This window comes from Eretmochelys imbricata, chromosome 2 (assembly GCF_965152235.1).
Source record: "Eretmochelys imbricata isolate rEreImb1 chromosome 2, rEreImb1.hap1, whole genome shotgun sequence".
Taxonomy (NCBI): Eukaryota; Metazoa; Chordata; order Testudines; family Cheloniidae; genus Eretmochelys; species Eretmochelys imbricata.
Genome location: NC_135573.1, coordinates 82118815 through 82138306, shown reverse-complemented (window position 1 = coordinate 82138306; position 19492 = coordinate 82118815). Strand labels below are relative to the sequence as shown.

Below are 19492 nucleotides of genomic sequence, written 5' to 3'. Positions count from 1 at the left end.
GAGACTTCTGTAGCCCATACTACACAGTGAATCTAAGATTTAAAAGATCTTTGAAATATTTAGAATGAAAAGATGATTTCTTGCTCCACTGTAGCACTGAGGTTAAATTAAAGTTTTAAAGCTGTCAGTCCTTTGAGACTTCAGTGTGACTTCAGTGTCTGTAAAATGGTGATCAAGATATGAAATATTACAACTGACTAAGCTATTGCTGAAGCAAGACTACAGTTACACTGGATGCTGTAAGTCTACTTTGAGGTAAAGGGTCTTGGTTTGTTTTCCCCACATGATGCGGTGGCTAGCAGGTTCTCAAAAAAACAAACAAAAACCCTCTTGATGTTCATGGAGCACATTCACCTATTTCTTTTCCCATTGCTCATAGTGGAAGTTGTTAATGTGAAAAGTTTATTTTACTAAAATTAAGTGTTCCATAGCTGGCTGTTTTATAATATAATATTGTTCTGTTATTGTATTTGTTATAATAGCGACCTTCATGTTTTACTTAGTTCCCAATTTACTGATGTTTTATTCAATTCAAAATAAGTGTCACAGTAGAAAGGGAAATCACTTCCTCGTTCATTTCTTCTGTTTTTCTTCCTTGGTACTTGTGATGTTATCCTTCTAGTTCTTCACCTGTCCATAGTCTTCCAGGATAGACATATTTTCAATGTTAAGTTGTGTGTTGTTCTAGTTCCTACTCTGCAGGTTTTAAATCTATAGAAGATCTTTATTATCGAAAGGCTGAAGTTTGCTTAAGGTGGCATAATGGATCCACACTCACATTAGATAAAAGGCCTTACATTCTTTCCCTTAACTGTTTGGTCAAAGCAGGATAATTACAAAAACTGGTATAAAGAAAACTGACGGGAATTATGTGCTACCATTAAGCTTTGTGACAGAGTTAGGGTTAGATTTGGAGAGCACTGGTTCTGTAACCCCAGAATACAGGTGCACAGAGATTACATTGTGTTTTGAATACTTAGATGTTGTTGCCTTTAATGAATTAGTCTATGCAGGGAACTTATCTGGTTGAAAATTGGGTAATTGTACAATGATTTTCATATTAGAACTGCAGATAAGCTAAAAATGCATGCTCAGATATAATCAAACTACTATTTAGAAAATATATTCTTATATATGTGCACATGTTAAATGGTCTGCTTCCTTGAGTAGTAAGACTATATTCTCAAGTATTTAAATAGAGAATCTCAAGTCAGTTGTCTGTTTACTTTCTTTCAGTTAATAATGGGACTTGGTACCCAGGGAGCAGAGAAGAAGAGTGCAGCATCTATTGCCTGCTTTCTGGCAGCAAACGGAGCTGACCTCAGTATTCGTAATAAGAAGGGTCAGTCTCCTCTTGACCTCTGCCCTGATCCTAGCCTCTGCAAAGCATTGGCTAAATGTCACAAAGAAAAAGTCAGGTTTGTATATAAATACAATATGGAATTTCTGAGCATCCTGTTTACAGGTCTTCATTTCCTTGGGATAGATCAATTGAAGTAGAATTAAAAAAAAACAGTAAGTCTCTTTTTCAATTATTAGTCATAATAGACTACTGAAAATCAAGATAAAGGTAAGTAGTTATATTCTGCTGCATATGTCTTGAATGTTATTTACAAAATAATTAGTTGAAACTGAGGTCAACGAATTAAGTACAAAATGAGCATCAGTACAGAGCAAGCTTCCCTGTTCTGCTTGAGGCATGCGCAGCATGTCCCTCCTCATCTTATAGAGTAATTCTATATCCATGCCCTTTCAGTGTTCTTTCTCTGTATCAAGTACTGATACTTAAAAATAGTGGGGCATGGAAGTAGGCTATCTTCTAGGAAGTAGACTGACTTCAATATTTTATGTATGCCATCAGCCACCCATTAAATAGTAAGTTTCCAGTTCCTGCTTGTCCAGGTTAGATTCACATTAGTGATTTAGAGGTCAAAGGCTCCTTTCATTAATTCTCAGATCCATATAGCCATCTCTGTTGAGTTGTACATTTTTTATCTCCGTATTCTGATTTTTAAATTTCTAAATAAAATGAAAAGGAAATTTCTTATAAATTGTCTGCCCGGGTTTGGCAGGTATTTTCTTCTCAGCCTTCCTGTCTGCGTGGAACATGAGTCATTTGGCTATTTTGTTTGTGCACAAGCACCTTTATTGGTGTAGTTAGCCCGCTGGAAGTAAAGTTTTGTTTAACATGTGCTCCCTCTGCTGGGTGTGCAGCAGCATAGAAAAAAAAAAAGTCCTAGTTCAGCTGTTCTCAAACTGTGGGACAGGACCCCAAAGTGGGTTGCAACCTATGTTCCCTCTAAGCTGTTCAGCCACGCAGCTGCCTATTAAGCCCAGCGCAGGGGTTCAGGCGCCCCTCTCCACCAGCCCCAACTGCCGCGGGAGAGGCGCCCCGCCCCTTCGGCCCCAGCACCTAGGTGCCGCTGCTTGGGGAGAGTCACCCCTCCCTGCTGACCCCAGCGCCGAGTTGCCCCAGCTGGGGGAGAGGGTCCTCTCCCTCAGCCTGGCCCCAGCACCAAGCTGCTTTGGATTTGCTGCGGCTGGGGGAGAGGTGCTCCTCCCTCAGCCCAGCCCAGGTCTGCTGGAGCTGCCGAGAAGAGGAGCCCCTCCCTCAGCCCAGCCCACCCACACCGGAACTGCCGCAGCCAGGGAGAGACACCTGTCCCTTGACCTGAGCTACTGCACTGAGAGAGGGCTGGGGGGAGTTCTCTCTCCCCACCATAGCCAATGGGCAGCCTGCACCCCACACACCTCATCCCCGGTCCCACTCCAGAGCCTTCACCCCTAGCCGGAGTCCTCATCCCCTGCACTCAACCCTCTGCCCAGCCCTGAACCACCTCCAGAACCCCTCATCCTCAGCCCCACCCCAGAGTCTGCACTCCCAGCCAGAGCCCTCACCCGACTCCAACCCTCTGCCCCAGCCTTGAGCCCCTTCCCACACTACGAATCCCTTGGCCCCACCCCTACCACATGAATTTTGTTATGTGCACCAATATGAAGGTGATGTGTGTCACATACCTCCATATGGGTTCACATAACAAAATTCATTCCGCACATGGATGTAAAAAATTAGAGGGAACACTGGTCGCAACCCCATTTTAAGGGAGTTGCCAGGGCTGGCTTAGATTTGCTGGGGCCAGAGACCCACCACCCGGGACCAAAGCCTTAGGGCATCAGGGCTTAGGTTGCAGGCTCCCTGCTGGGGCTGAAGTCCTTGGGCTTGGGCTTTGGCCTGCCTGCCCCGGGCAGTGGGGATCAGGCTTTGGCTTTGGCCACGCCACCCCGGGTGCTGTCGATCGGGCCCCCAGGCCTAGATAAATATTGACATAAAGATGGGAGTAGAAGTGTTCTCTCCTCATACACTCTCTAGATGCGTCTCCAACCCACTGTTATCAACTTTTTCTGCAGATTGGTTTATCCAAGCACGTAGCTATGCTCCTGTCAGCCAGAAAATTACGTTGCTTGTACCTCATGTAAAATTAGAACTGTAATCTCCATACTGATGACACTGACACCCAAATGCCTCAGCAGCTTTACATACAAGTTAACAGAAGGGGTGATACAATCTGCACAAACTAGAATGAGTAATACGCATAAGAAAATGACTCGGGGCTTGAAGTACAGTATGATTTACAAAAGTGTTTTCAGAATATGCACAAAGTTGTAATGCTGACTTAAGCCTGACTATGAGGGTTTTTTTTTAGTGGACAGGTTGGCTCTCGAAGTCCGTCTATGATCAGCAATGACTCAGAAACTTTAGAAGAATGTATGGTGTGTTCAGACATGAAGAGAGATACGTTATTTGGCCCATGTGGACATATTGCTACTTGTTCCCTCTGCTCACCACGGGTCAAGAAATGCCTCATCTGTAAAGAGCAAGTCCAGTCCAGAACAAAGGTACTTAACACAATTTTTAATATTTCCTTTGTATTCTTCCTGCAGTTGTGATTTTTTTGTGAAAAGAGACTGACTGTACTAACAAACTACAGTGTCTCAGCTGCCATGGTTTCTCTCACATGTCTAGTTTGTCAGTGGTTAGAGCAGAGTACAGCATTTATCTGATATCGCTTCTTGTTGCACATTGCAAATGACAAAGGGTTAATGAGGACAGAGACAAGAATTATCTGTCTTAGGGAAGTGGCAGCAACTTTATTATAAGAATTCCAAAAGGTAGTAATCTTAAGGGGGGAGCCACAGCCACCCAAACTAGTCAGCAGTCTTCCACCTTTTCAGTGCTCAAATTCAGAGCATCCTGACACATCCAGGCCTACCAAGAATGTCTTGTACCATGGCCCCAACTCCATGGAGACCACTGCCTGATCTATCAGGCCTCATACAAATGCCTTGGCCTCCATGTAAATCGAACCTCCTTTTCCAGCAAAGTGTGGCTTACACTATATTTACATTAAAGGTGCATGATTTCTGTGGTGCTGGGAGCATCAACCAAATCCCCCCGCCACCCCCTAATTTTCTCTCTGTTGAGAGAAATGTAGCCCATGGTACCAGGATCAGCCACTGGACGTGTAATCCTGTGAATTGAAGACAAAACAGTTATATTACGTGCTTATGCAGTCACTTCAAAATCCAAAGGTACCTGCACAGTGCAAACCATGCAGTTGCCTCAAAGCCCAGGTGTGCCCCCGATAGCTGTAACTATCACCCCCCCTCCCTTAATATGACATATAGCAAGCTACCTCATGCATACAGAGTGTCAAACTGATAACATATGCCACTAGTAAGCCTGAAGGGGGGAGGGGGGGGGAGGGAGGAGAGGAGGGGCTTTAAAATGGTGGAGAGTGGTTCAGAAAAGCTTGCCTCCACCTCCTGTTGTCTCTGTGGGTGCCCTTCCCCCATCAGCCAGACGGCCCCACCACTTGTCACACTGGGAGTTGATCAAAGGAGGTTTCCAGTTGCTAACGTGTGTTACGAAAGCAAAAAGTACACCAATTACTTTACTTTTCTGCATAAGTAGTTGCTCTAGTTGTCACAAGGATGTTGTATGAATGGGAGGCGTGGTGGTCCGGGCATTCATGAATCAGTAGATGGGTGGTCCGTGTGACCATTTCTCTAAGATGTGGTTCACCTTTGAGAAAAGTTGAGAAATCCTGTCCTATACTACTTTGTTGGATTACAGCAGAAAGTCCTTCTAAACTAATTGAGCACCGTACAGCCAAGAAAAATATGTGTGTACCAGCCTGGTGGCCTTATTCTCCTAGCTGGTATGATTTATAATTCCTAGATAACCAGTACTGCAAAGAGCATAAATATTGCCAGCTAGGACTTCTGGATACAGATATGGTAATCTCCCATTTAAATCCCACTTTTAGGTGGCAAATCAACTCTGTTTTTTCTTCCTAAATAGTTTTGTTGTAGCTAACATGGCACTAAGCAGAGCTTGTTAAATTCCCTTTGCCCTGCTAAGGGGTGGAAGTAAGCAAATAGATATAAATTGAATAGATACAAAAAGGAAAGGAATCTTTCCTGTGTTATTCCTTACTGTTCTTTTCTGCAGATTGAAGAATGCGTGGTATGTTCAGACAAGAAAGCAGCAGTACTCTTCCAGCCTTGTGGTCACATGTGTGCTTGTGAGAGTAAGTAGCCTTGGCAGGTAATACCTTTCAAAATAATGATCATGCAACAAAAGATGTCTGTTAAAAAATAGTCACTAAAAATTCTTTTAAAACGTTGACTTAATTGCAGGCTATTCAAGTAAATTGACTTTGGTCTGGTAATCAGAGCTTTGATGTTATTTGGAATGCAGTAAAACCACCTGCCTGTAATAAAGTTTAATTATTTGGAGGACAAATAACAGAACTGTAGCTGTTTAACTGGAAAATTGAGAGAGGAGATTTATTTCACCTACCTGCATTATTTTATTCTGACTTAGTTGTGGTAGTCAGAGTACTGTTGTACATTTCTGTAAATAAATTAGCATTCTTTTTTTTTTTTTTTTTTTGAGATCTTTAGAACACATGTGATTCCTTTGACAGTTTTGTGAGGGCATCTAGTGGTGTAAATATAATTAAACTTTAATTGGTATAGAAACCAAACAATTTTTTAAAAGACATTTATGACTAACACCACATACAAAGATTCCAGCAAGAGCTGTCTTTCCCCCAAAGATTTAGAATGGAGCATGTTTGCAAAGAGAATCTGCTGCCACACAGATCACTCTGATGTGATGTGATGTGTATGGTACAGAAACTGATGAGGAGAAAGAAAACACTTGAGGAGCCTCCAGAAACTTTCCCCCCTTTGTTTAATAAGATGAGGATGTAGTGATCATTTTGTCACCAGAACTTTCAAGAATTTTTGGGACATCTTGCTGTGGCTTTGCTGATGGTCAGTTGTCTATAGAATATTTATTTGTTGACATTATGGAGTTACATAAGAGAGGGAAGGTAGTCCTCCCCATAAACAGTGGCTTAATTGATCTTGTTAAGGAAATCTGGCATTATCTCTACTGCATTGATGTGACTCAGGTCTGACATATTCACTACCTTCACAGGCATCCAGCTCCAGACTCTTTGCATTGTGTGCAGTGGAGAGAGCATGGGTGGGGGAAGAGAGCTTTTCGGTTAATTCCCCAGGAGGTGGATAGCAAGAAGATAGATTACCATGGTGAAAGGTGTGATCATTGAAGTGCATATTGCCAATATCTGCTTTGTATTAGGAAGTGAAGGTTCTAAACATGGAAAAGTTTTTTCAGATTATTTCCTGTCGCATTTGAGGAAGGAAAGTAAGTCTGCTGAGTGAGAGGGTTAATGTGTGCCCCAGCACTCACTGAGAACTGTTTACAACTCTTACATTGGGTCCCAGTACAGTGTTGCTGCAATCATGTGACATCATTCTCTTCTTATAGAATTCCAGCCTTTCTCCTGTAATGTAAGCAAAAGATACAGATTTACCCTTCAAAGGGTTTGATCTTTTTTGTAGTAATTACTGATACCCATTTGCCCATTGGATGTAAGTGAATCAAGGGATATTTTTAGATAGAGGGAGAAAGTAGGTGTTTTCCCATTCACTTTCTTTGGTATAGCTTTTTAAAAAGGTTAAGTGGAAAATAGAAAAAATATTCCAGTACTGTTAATAAGGTCACGAAAGCAGCTGAAGTAAAAACTGCCAGTCTGTCCTTAATTTTCACCATGATTATCAAAAATCTCAGAAATGCACATGATCTTACATTTAAATTCTGCAGTACCATTGTAAAATAGAGGTAATTAAAGATGAGGTGGTATTTATTCCAAATTGTGGATTTCTTGCTCTTGAAAGAGTAAGTTTGCTTGCAGAAAAAAAATCTATTCTTTCAAAATGCACTAAAATAAAAAAAGACAAACAATATGAATTTTTGTAGGTCACATGCAGTGTGTTGTTTATAGATTCTTTGGGTCCTAACTAACTTTTGAATAGGCTTTGTGCTTATTTTTACATTATTTTTTTGCAAACACAGCCATTGGTGTTGTAACTACACATTATGTCATTTTTTTGTAGTATATTTGTGGATAGAATGAAACGAACTGATTAAACTCATGGATAGAATCGCAGAAACAAGAATAAAGAGACTAGCAGGCTACTGAGAGTAAATTCTCTGCTTTTCCCAGACTGTGCAAGCCTGATGAAGAAGTGTGTGCAGTGCCGGGCAGTGGTTGAGCGGAGAGTGCCTTTCATTATGTGTTGCGGAGGGAAAGGTACAGAAGATACCACTGATGACATTTGTGAGTGTTTTTCTTTTTTCTCTAATACTTCCATTCTCCTTTCATTTGGAAAAAAAAAAGGGGGTTGACCGTACATCCCTCACATATCCGTTTGAAGGAAAGTTTTAAAGAAAGTAGTTTTGTGTCAGCCTTCCACCTACTGTTTGTCACTCGCTATATGGGATAGTGGTAGATGCTGTTGTAGCATAGACCATGTCTGAAAAGGGCTGTTTCAATATCCAAGAAGCATGATACCAGAAGCTGAAACATTGTAAGTGTGTATATATGTCAGTGATGATTTGAACCCTTCTCTTTAACTTCCAGAACTTCATGGCCATATAGCTATGTGACACATGGAGCAAAGTCTAAGAATTGCCAGTGAATATAATTGAAATACACAAATAAACTTACGCACATGGCCCCACACGAATTACAAATGTTAGCTTGACTTCTTGGCCTCTTTGACTAATCAGAGGAGTCCCAGTAGAAGTGGGAAATAGAACATTTTGTCTAGAATAAAACTGGCCAAATAATTTGTGGTGTCAGAATTATTCAGTGAGTTCTGCCTTTTTCTGTTTGACTAATTCTTAAACAGTTTATAATTTTCTTGAATTTATTAAATTGTTCTGAGTTATTTCAAGTTACATGAATAATTTTTTGTAGTGTGTGTCTGTGTGTGGTTCATTTTATACTTGAAATTTGAGCTGTTGGTTAATTTAAATTGGAATAGCTACATGATATATTTGATCCCTGACGGAATGAGCATAACTCAGAATCACATTTCCAATGTGAACATTCAAGTTTAAAAATTCAAAATTTGCCTTTTGAAACTTTCCACTTTAAACTTGCTGTTTCTGTCAGTAAACTTGATTCCTGAACATTCACAAAGTGAATATGAAATAAGTGGAAACATAGCCAAACCAAGTTTTTTCAACAATTTGGACAAATATTTGCATGATATTTTTAGCAGTATTGATTCAGTCCCAGTCTGGAATTACCAAACAATGTAGTAATAGACACTGGGATTTTTTGCCCAAGAATTTTCACCAGTGGAGCATCACTTGTGGGTAGCAACCATGAAGGCATTGGTATAGACGGGGCTCCAGGTAGTTGCTAGCATTTTAACTGCCACAGTGAGGGAAATATTTGTCAAAAACTGTAATTAAAGCTTCCCAGTAAATTCTTTTAGTTCAGGAATGGAATTCTAGTGAGTCATAATAAATATAATTTGATTATCAAAATATATTTGTTAGAAATAATGCTTCAATAATTCAGATAAATGGAAATAGTATTTTTGTGATTAGCAGACAAAAGTAATTATTCTTTATGTTGTAAGTGCTGCATAACGTGTTCTAGGCTTTTAATATTACTCTCCTCTGCATTTTAGCAAGTGGAAACATTCCAGTTTTACAGAAAGACAAGGACAACACCAATGTCAATGCAGATGTACAGAAGCTGCAGCAGCAGTTACAAGACATAAAGGAACAGGTAAAAGTGCCACATGTTCCTTTATATTGACACCAAAACAAAATAAGGGAAATCTGTTTAAACTCTTCAGTTCTTATTTTTTGATTAATGAATCAAAGCCATTTTTGTTCTATGAAGTAAAGATGAGCTCTAGTGTGGCTAAAGGTTTTTTGTGACTTATCTGACTTTATGCATACAGTGTTCTTAATGACATTTCATTTCTTGACCCACCTATTTTAGTGTAACTGAACGGGCATACGTGACCCAAACAATAAATATAGGAATGAAGGGAGGCAAGGAATATTAACTCTATCTTTTGACCTCATAACGATGTACAGTGAAGATATTTTTTTCAAAGAACTTCATTAAATATGGGCATTTTTCTTCACAAAACTGTACGCACTGAGCTGATGCAGGAGTTGTGAGCCTGCCTATTCAGTAACAAACCACTTTCGAACACAAGTTGGCAGTTAAGGGGGATGTGCAGTCCCAATGCATTAGCACACTCAAATGAGAATTATATTTATATATGGCTACAATATGAAATATTGATAGGTGTAAAACATTGCATACATAATTTTGAGATGCAGTAATTATAAATCTTTTATTATATAGATTTTACAATATCTTAAATATAAGGCTTTTTAAATTCTGTGCTTGGAAGAGGAGGAAAATTATAAAAATCTTGGATAGATTTAGCCTTTCAAAAGAAAAATTAAATATGGATGTCTTTGCAAGTGTTAAATAGTGCTAAAATAGTGACCTACAACCCCAATCTTGTTTTTTAAATTACTTAATGTGAAATGATTCAGACAAGCAACAACTATTCTCTTTATGTCTTCTGTAATATGCAAAAGCCAAAAATCTCTTAACTCCAGGTGTTAATATTTTGTACAGAATAGATTAAATATTTATTAACATGGAGGACAAATATTTTGTGTGGTGAATTATTAAATTTTTCCCCCTTCTCTCCCTTTAAAGTCCCTCCCAAAAATTGTTTTTCTTCCTGTCTGTTGGGATCATGCAACATTGTGTCCTGAACCATTGCCCGCCTTCAGCTACACTGCAATTTTTGTATGTCTATATACCTTTGCTGGGAAGCATGCTCAGCAGCAGTGGAGATTTACCTTTAAAGATGTACTGTCCTACATTTGTCACAGTTGAAATGTTTTGGTGAATAGAAGAGACTGATGAGAACTTAATTCACATTTAAATTGTCTTTTTATCTCTTGTGGATTTAGAGTAGTGTATAATGCTTCAAAGATGGCTGGTATCTGAGCTAATCCAGACAGCCCTACCTGAAAGTTCAGAGAGAAGATTTTGAATCACCTAGTTCTGGGCCACATCTGTAAATGCCTTTGAAAATTTGAGACCTGACGTACTGTCAGATGTTAATGTGACGGGGTTGGGACTCACCACCACAGCGCCTCCTGCTGTTCACTCTGGAAATTAGCTCAGTTCATGCGGAGCACCCTCTGCTGGTGGTGTCCTGTCTGTCTCTCACCCTAGATTGGAGTCTCGACCCGCGTTGCTCCCAGCTTGCGGCGTCCTCTTCAGGACGCTGCCCTCTGGCAGTGCCCACTGCTCTGGTCTCACTCCCTTCTGGGGGTTTGGTGTTATCAGCAGTCCTTCTCTTCACCCCAGCCACAATGGCCAACCACACCCCAAAGTCTGACCCCTTTTGGCAGGGGTCCAGTGCAGTCCGTGATGGCCACTCCTAACAGCCAGGTGGAAGTGCAAGGGGGAAGGGGGGGACCCAGGCCCGCCCTCTACTCTGGGTCCCAACCCAGGGACCATTTGGTGGCAGCCTTCCTGCCTGCCCTCCTTCTCTCCCTTTGGCCGTCTCTCTTCCTGGGCCGTTTCCCCTTCGGCCCCTTTGCACTTACTAGGCCCTTTTTCTCAGGGTCCACAGCCCGGCAGGTACCGGGCGGGAGTTCCCTTCTGCTCCCCCTGCCTGCCCAGCACTGCACTGTCCCTGGTGCTAGTCTCCTCGCGCAGGAGAGAGACCTTCATCCTCTGAAGGCCTGGGAGAGACCACCTGCTCCCTTCCTGGGCAGCCTTTATATAGGGCCTAGCCTACCCCTGATTGGCTGGCTGTAATACTGGCCCTGATTAGCTCTCTAACAGGCCCTCCCTGATTGGCTGCCACCTTGCGCAGCCGCTCTGGCCTGTTGAAGCCCAATCTGGCATGGGGGTGGGACACCACCCCACCACAGTTAACCTCAGAGACAAACCTATCAATAATTGTTACCCTCACCCTGGCAACTGGCTGAGACCCTCATTATTGAAAATCTTTGTTCAACTCAAAGCAGTTTCCAACCTAATCTGTCTGTATAAGGACAGGTAGACTAAAAAACTATACTTCTTTCTCACCAATAACATTTGAGGCTATTAACTCTGAAAATGTTTTCAAAAATCTGCTTTTGATTATTTTTCTTTTTAATTTCATTCATTTTGGACAGTAAGAATACATTTAGTTTGTTTTTACTTTCTGGTTCTTGAGCAGTAAAGTGTTCCAAATTACAAATGTGAAGATTAAATTCAAAAATCTGTTTAATTGGAAGTGTAAAAAAAAAAAAAAACACCATGAAAACTCTTCTACAGAGCTTAAGGTTATAAAAATATTTCTGCAGAAATTTAAATGCTTTATTTAAATTAATGTGAGTTGATTCCAGCAATGAATAGATGTGTGTACTGGTGTGAGCAAAACTGTTCAATTTTTTTAAAAAATTTCCCCTTCAGTGATTATATCTCAGTTTTTTACTTCAAATATTGTATTCAGAAGCGGTATTCCAAAACACACATTAGTCCCTACCATCCTCTGTAATTCTTTTCACACATCTTAAGAAAAGATTTTACATCAACAGGAAGTTCAGATGCATTTATCAGTGAGAGTAGAACAGTGTCTTATTTTGTTGGGTTGATTTTCTACTTTTCTGGTCATCAAAAAGTTGACAGTGTTTAACAAAAATAAAATCTTCTTAATTTTTAATATTCTCTATTGCCTGGATTTTTGCAGTACATTTACTGCCCAGTACTCTATTTTTAGGCTGATATTAAAATATGGTCACTTAACTATTCTCTTTGCTCCTCAGCAGGATGTTTTTGACCGCATCCTAATTGACTGCCATGTCAAGTAGTTACTTTGTTGAAATGATTCTGCTTGAAATCTAGCTTGTCTGAAATTGTAATTTGTTTCTTAGGGAACTGGCTGAACCTGTCTTGTTTGGAATCTTTTAATTTGTCTTCTAGGTGACTTTTCTGTCACTTCTAGGTGACTTTACTGTTGTGAGAGGGGCTAATGGGTGGCGGATTCTAGTTAATTGCTATTTTTCATAAAAAAAGATTCTTCAGTTGTACCTTAAATATGTGCCTAAAGTTATACCCAGAGTTCCATTTTAAACATTTTTTTTCATTTTCTGCTTTAAAGCTGCACTCCTAATGTGACATTCAGTATTCGTGTGTTCTTAAAACTTCTTATTTGTTCTTTTCAGCAGGTATACCTACGTTTCAACTCATGTCTTCAATGATAATCTAATACATTAGTGCAGCAACCTTTTAAAACAATTTCTGGTGCCAAGCAGAAGCGAGGCCTGATGTCAGCAAAGTCCACACACGATGACCACATCATTCTTCAGGGATTCCCTGAATGTGAACCATCTTTGACTGTGATTGCAGTTCCCGCCACCACATTTCATACATAATCACCCTCATCTGTCTGTAATAAATACCTTATATATGTTCCTTCACCATACGTATGTCATTTCTTTTTATTTAAAATTAAAGTTTTTGTAATGTCACTGTGCACCTGTATCTTGTGCCTGGAAACATACTGTCATCAGTAATAAAAGATTGTTATAGGTTCTAATATGACACCCATATCAGACAAAAACTAAAATATTCTGCTAAAATTGACTTATTTGCAATATCATACCTGAGTGACAATCTCATGTTATTGCTAAGACCTTTCCATACTATCTTAACTCTGTCTCTGGATTACACCTGATTAGAACTGACTGGGTGCCTTTATGGTGGTATTTCAGAAGCAAGAATACATAATATATAAAAAGAAATCAAATACTTTCTCCAGGCACAGAATTTTCATTTGTTTCCCCCAAAAGATATCCAGCTAATTTATTCATATAGGGTTGAGGTGATAGACATCGAATTTTGGTGCCAAAGCATGAGGCCAAATTAAAAGTATAGTCAAAATATCTGCCATTTGTTTGCTGTTCTTCTTGTTACAAAGCAGGGTGTAAGTCACCGATAGTCATGTAACTAGAGTACAGTTGGAGAGCAGGCAGATAGGTTGATCGTTCTGTGCAAAGTTACTTAAAGCTGCTGCCATGTAAAGGTAAATAAACTAAACCATGTATGACACTGAAACGAAACTGGTCTCTACAAATAAATATTCACCGTTTTTATGATAAGCAGGAAGAATCTGGACGATCTGCTCGTGCTGCCATACAATTGAAGAAAGACCTATTTTCTGATTTGAGATACCACCAGGGAATTTCTTCTAAATTGTGTGCGGCAATGAAATGAGTAAACAAAATAAAACAAAACTTTTACCCCCATTGCTTAGGCTGGATACACTTTTATAGAGTCCTATGATGTGCATATATATTTTCAAATTACTCTGTAGTATATTGGAGAGAAACAGATTTTTTGTTCTAATTGTAAGATATATAGTCAGACCCCAAAGCAAACTATAGGGGTAAAGAACATACAGTGAGAAGGACTTGAATTCTGTTCTTGCAAGATGAAATTTAGGGTTTACACCCTGTATCCCTTCTAAAAGGGATACTTTAGGACTATTAAATTATGTACCGTCACCACAGCTATTTCATGTTAATAAGTAATTAATGAAGAATTTCCCCATACTTCGGATTTTACAATACTATGAATTATAAGAATGATACTTAGTTGTACCAGGTGAGGATTTGGCTTGGGTGAGGAAGGGGGTGGATGGACTGATTTACAATCAGTCCCTTGCCGTGCTTTAGTGGAAGAAAATTACATACATTTTGAATTATTGAAAATCATGAATAGATACGGTGATGCCATACCAGCCCTGACAACATTTGAATATGAAATATGCTTGTTGAGAATGTATAATTTTTTATAATTGCAAATTCATTCAAAAAGTTCAAGGTCTTATCTGGCAGAGTGTGTGTCAACACTGCAATAAAAAACCTCTGGCATGAATCTCAGAGCTCAGGTCTCATTGCTCATTAGGCTGGGGCTGCAGGGCTAAAAAACTGCAGTTAGGTGTTTGGGTTTGGGCTGGGACCTGGACACTGAGACCTACCAGAGGGTTTCAGAGCCTGGGTTCCAGCCTGAGCCCTACACTGTAATTTTTAGCCCAGCGAGTCTGAATTCACTGACCCAGGCCAGTCCTGGCTATGCCACAGGTTTCTTACTTCAGTGTAGCTCTACCCAGAAGATACCTTCTGGCAGCTCCTTAGATATGGTGATTTCACACGGATTGAAATAAGAGAGAATTGGCCAAATTCTGATTTTAAACTCTGTGTAAACATGTTGAAGTCATGAGCCGTGATAACCAGGAGTTTACTAAACAATGTTTGTCCCTGCATTTAGTTGATTGCATAGAAGGCATGCCTTAAATTTTGCATTTCATTGTGTGGACACTACTCTGGATATGTACACCTTTCCCTGGTGTAACACTACTTTGGTAAACCTGCAGTGATTTAAAGAGTAGATCAGAAAAAACAGTGCACAAGTGCAAGGTGATGGTGAAATAAATTTGTATTTGAAATGTGGGCCACAGTTAATAAGGGTCCAATTATACATGGTTTATAAAGGGTTTACAACATCTGTTCAGTTATAAGCATGTTACAGACATTAGTATGTGTCTCAGGTGGTTATAAGTACACTATAGATGTCAGTTTAAGAACATGAGTAGAAACTCCTCAATAGATACAAGTTGTGGTTATAAGCAACCTGTTGATCTAACAATCTGTAACAATCGATTATTATAAATCTATTTATATATTACCCCTTTATAAACCATTTATAAATGAAACTTTAATGTGATTATGGTGAAGGAACAAACATGTGCCTTGTAGTTGAATTTTTGCATATGATATAGGTGGAGGACACTGCAGGCACAGTCAAGGATGGTTCTGTAAGGGACAAACTTTCATGGTGAACAGTTGTAAGAGATCCTTTTGGGTATTGGTCTCACTTTATGTTCAATAGTAAAAACTGGTTTTAAAGGGTTGCTGTGTGGATCTGAGTTAGGGGTAAAAAGCTCAGATAAGATGAGCAGCCCTCCATTGAAACATTAAATTTTCACAGATGTTATTTGTATTTCTAAAAAACAGAACACATGCAGGATATGGTCCTATGCAAGTAATGATTATTCCTTTACAAGTAACATTGAAAGTACAGAATTAAAGCATACATTGGAGTACACCAGTTCCTTTTCTTCAAAAAGCTGGTACCTTATCTGTTGTTGGTAAAGCTCCTGAAAATATTGAGTTACTTAAGATTCCAAATCAGTGAGCAAATTACTTCCAAGAAGAAAATTGAAAGTCAGTTCACATCTATGGTGTTTAGCATGTATGTTGGGACTGTTAACTTTTTTTTAAAGTAAAACCATATTCATACTATTTCTGGGTCCAAGAGGTGTTTGGGGTGCGCGCGCGCGTGTGTGTGTGTGTGTGTGTGTGTGTGTGTGAGAGTGAGAGAGAGAGAGAGAGAGGTAAATGAGTAGGTAGAAATTTGAGGCATGGGTGGTAAATAATTTGTTCATTGAATTACATACATAAATGTCTGTGCTTGGTAGATTTCCCTGTTTCCTTAACATTGTATAAAGGAAACCAAAGGGGGATGCAGCTGAAAATTGCTTATTTACTCTGCTGTGAATTTAAATGATGCCATCAGATTTGTGTAGAAAGCTACTGTGGAGCTTCTCATTTTGTGGAGAAGGAGTTGAAAAAATTCACTTGTTATCCCTTCATGAAACATATTTTAAACTGAGGATTAAATTAAATAGTGAATTTTCTATTTTGTATTTAATGTCAAAAGGCAGGTTATTGAATCTGTTGTCATTCTGTGGCTTGGTTTCTCTATCGCAGTGATCTCTGTTCACTCAACAGTTGCATATATTAAATTTTCTACAATTAATAGAATGCATACTTGATACTTTTTTCTCACCATTGCTCTCCCCTACCTAACTTGTCAAAATCTTTTACAGACCATGTGCCCGGTTTGTTTGGATCGTCTGAAGAATATGATCTTTCTCTGTGGCCATGGAACATGTCAGCTTTGTGGAGACCGAATGAGTGAATGCCCTATATGCCGCAAGGCTATAGAACGAAGAATCCTTTTGTATTAAACAATAAAACCAAGTGTCATCTGTAGCTTATCAAATTGTCAGTACATTTTGGTCATCAAATCTCTGTAAGTTTGAAAGGCAGTTTAAGGTTCTAATGAAAACATTTCTAATACTGCAATACATATGTGCTACGTTGTAATTGCTTAAAGACTAAACACACCAGAAAAGAAAACAGTATTTGAACAGTCAACTTTTAGTTGTACTATCAAGAGACAGCTAAGATAAGGCTAACTTAATAAAGCAAGTCTTTCCCCTCCCCACCCCATTAAAGCACCAAGTGTAAAGGGACAATCCTGATTTTCTGTTTTGGTATCTTTAAAGTTTTTATATGTATGTATGGACTTTAATATCAGCCATCAAGTAATGTAGATTTTGTACTGCCAGTTGCTTTCACATATTTATTTTTTTAGCTCAAGTTTGACACCTCTTTAGCGTTTGCTTAATTGTCAAATGACAGAGAAAGTTATGCCTCATAGTACTATTGTCTTGAAAGGTACAGTAATGCAAAATCAGCACAATATATCCAAGTAGTATTCAGGACCATACCATTCCTATAAGATGACATCAAAATATAACCACGTGGATAACTTTGACTGTAATGTGCCCTACATGCTCAGTGTGGGTTTAGAGGAGAATGTCAGTGGAAAGAAACACAAGTTTGCTTTAGGAATGTTATGCCCCCAAACCTGTACTTCAGTCTGACAGAATCAAATTAAATAAGGAACTTCTTAATCCTGTCAACAAAAAAACTAATATATAGAATTGTGAGTGGAGAGTACTGATTGTTTTTCTTTACAAGGTATTTGAAAAATAAAGTGTAGATCAGTTATCAATTTCACACCTAAAGAGTGTAGTTGATTAAAATATTTGGGGAACAAGTGTATAACCAGAGAGTAGGGAAATTATGGGTCTCATGATCTAAGGAAACTGGGTGATATATTTTTCCTTTGGATTCTGTAGAAATCAACTGTTCTTTAAATCATCTTTTCTGTTGCGGACTATGCATTTTTTACGTAAATCAGTGTGGTCTTCTATTAAACCAGTCTTACAGAATAAATATAGGGAAACAATAGTAACAGCAAAGGAGGTAAACTATATATTGCCCATTCATCTCAATGGAGTATTAATTTCAAATCCCAGCAGTGACCATTTAATAGCTAATATTAAGCAAGGGAGTGGTGATAAGTCAGTGGGTTTCCTGACACATGGATAGGTTACTTGAAACTGGTTGTCGGAGTTAGCTAGGATTTGTATTGCACTTATAGATGCTCTTGGCTTTTTGACTACTACCAGCAGCTCCAAAACATGAGTAAGAGCACAATCCAAATGTTCTTCAGGCTTTGGTGGTGGGACTGTAGTCAGGATTTCAGGAAAGGAGTTAAATTTGGAGCTCTTACAGCCAAATGATGGCATATAAAAGCAATTCAGCAGTTACCTGAATTACTGATTGAATAGAATATGAAATCAGTGCTTGTTGTCTTTTAGCCTTGATATGGACAATTTCTTTCAAGGATTGTGAAATGCACAGTGGATTCAGTTAGGTGCCTTACTTGCAGCTAACACCGGTCTCCTTCATTTAACTCCTGTTACACATGGCAGGGACATGAAAGTGGGAATTGGTCTGGGGAAGATCAAGGTGAGAATGAAGTGATTCATAGTCAGCATTCTTCACCTGGAAAATCACGTGCTTACACAATGCATGGTCTTCTGAAGTGTGTGATAAGCTTGTGTTGATCTTTGGAATTCTGCACACTTCAGCCAAAATCTCAGAAGAATTTACCAATGCTTTTTAAGTGTTGATCATGCAGTTAGAATGCCTGTATGGTAGAAGGAAACTCCACAGTGGTTTCTTAGAAAATCAATACATAATGCATTAGCTGACAAAACAGTCCATGCCCCAAAATTTCTGATCCAACAGGTAGAGATGTTTCTTGCTCTTTTTAACTCAATCCAATCCAGTATTCTTTGTTCTGATGTTCCAACAGTCATATATATATATATATCATATCTCACTCTGTGTTTGGTCATCTACAAAGCTTTCTGCTTTGCCTGGTGCTTTGAGTCCCTATTCTAAAATAGGCAGATCCCAGTAGCTTCTAAATAAAATCTTTGGTTGTCAGTAAATCTTGTCCTCAGTTTAGCAGTCCCACAACTGGTTTAATTGTTTTAGCTCTAGGAATTTTATATACTTTTGGAGTTGCAGCCTGGTTAGCTGAGGTTTCTGAATTCCAGTCTGAGAGAATTCTTACATTCTGTGTTCTTGTGTAATCAGAATAATTCTGGTATGATTTTTCCAACGTTTTTGGGGAAATGGTGTGGTAGCCCATGCTGCATACATTGCAGATTTTTTTCTCCCTTGACATGAGGGTCACCTGGCTTCTGTGGTTGGTGTTGCACAGCAGGACCCTTTGGCTTCTTGTCCCCCTGTTGGCCCTTCTCCAAAAGAACTGGTTCTGTCTAATACAGAGCAACACTGAACCCCTTGCTATGAATTTCATTCTCTTGTTTCAGGTCTCTGACATGGTTTTCTTTAACCCAGGGCAGAATCATTTTGAGCACTGTTTCGTACTTAAATTATTCAGAAAGGCCTCTCCATAAAGGCTCAGTACAAAGTACTTGATTAACAGTTAATCACCACTTCTGCACGATCTCTTGGTAAATGCAGTTCTCACTCAAAACCCCATTATGGTAGCTCAGTGCACTACTTACTACATAGCAGTCGATATTTTTATAATATTTAAGTAAATTGTGCTGGGGTTTTGTTTGCATTCAGCATTGGAACAAGCCAGTGGTAAGATCCTATTTTTTCATGCAATGTTCAGCTGTTTAAATAGTCTGAATTAAATCTTGTCTCTACTACAGTAATGGGTGTTCTCATTTCATTGGGACCAGGATTTCACCCTCTATCATGTCTTTTGTATCTGATCTTTTCAGGTTGTCTGAATTAATTTGATCCTGTGTTACCATC

At 39.2% G+C, this 19492-nt stretch overlaps 1 protein-coding gene across 5 annotated transcripts in view; it reads left to right on the top strand.

The window, feature by feature from the left end:
* MIB1 (MIB E3 ubiquitin protein ligase 1) overlaps positions 1-17362 on the top strand; it is a 95109-nt gene extending 77747 nt beyond the window's left edge. For 3 of the 5 annotated variants that reach the window (XM_077810377.1, XM_077810376.1, XM_077810381.1), the window contains 6 exons: positions 1237-1418; positions 3705-3897; positions 5513-5591; positions 7602-7715; positions 9082-9182; positions 16384-17362. In XM_077810377.1, the coding sequence (XP_077666503.1) occupies positions 1237-1418; positions 3705-3897; positions 5513-5591; positions 7602-7715; positions 9082-9182; positions 16384-16524 (810 nt within the window). In that variant the 3' untranslated portion in view covers positions 16525-17362. The other 2 variants (XM_077810380.1, XM_077810379.1) reach the window with 2 other exon arrangements.
* Positions 17363-19492: the final 2130 nt, after the last annotated feature.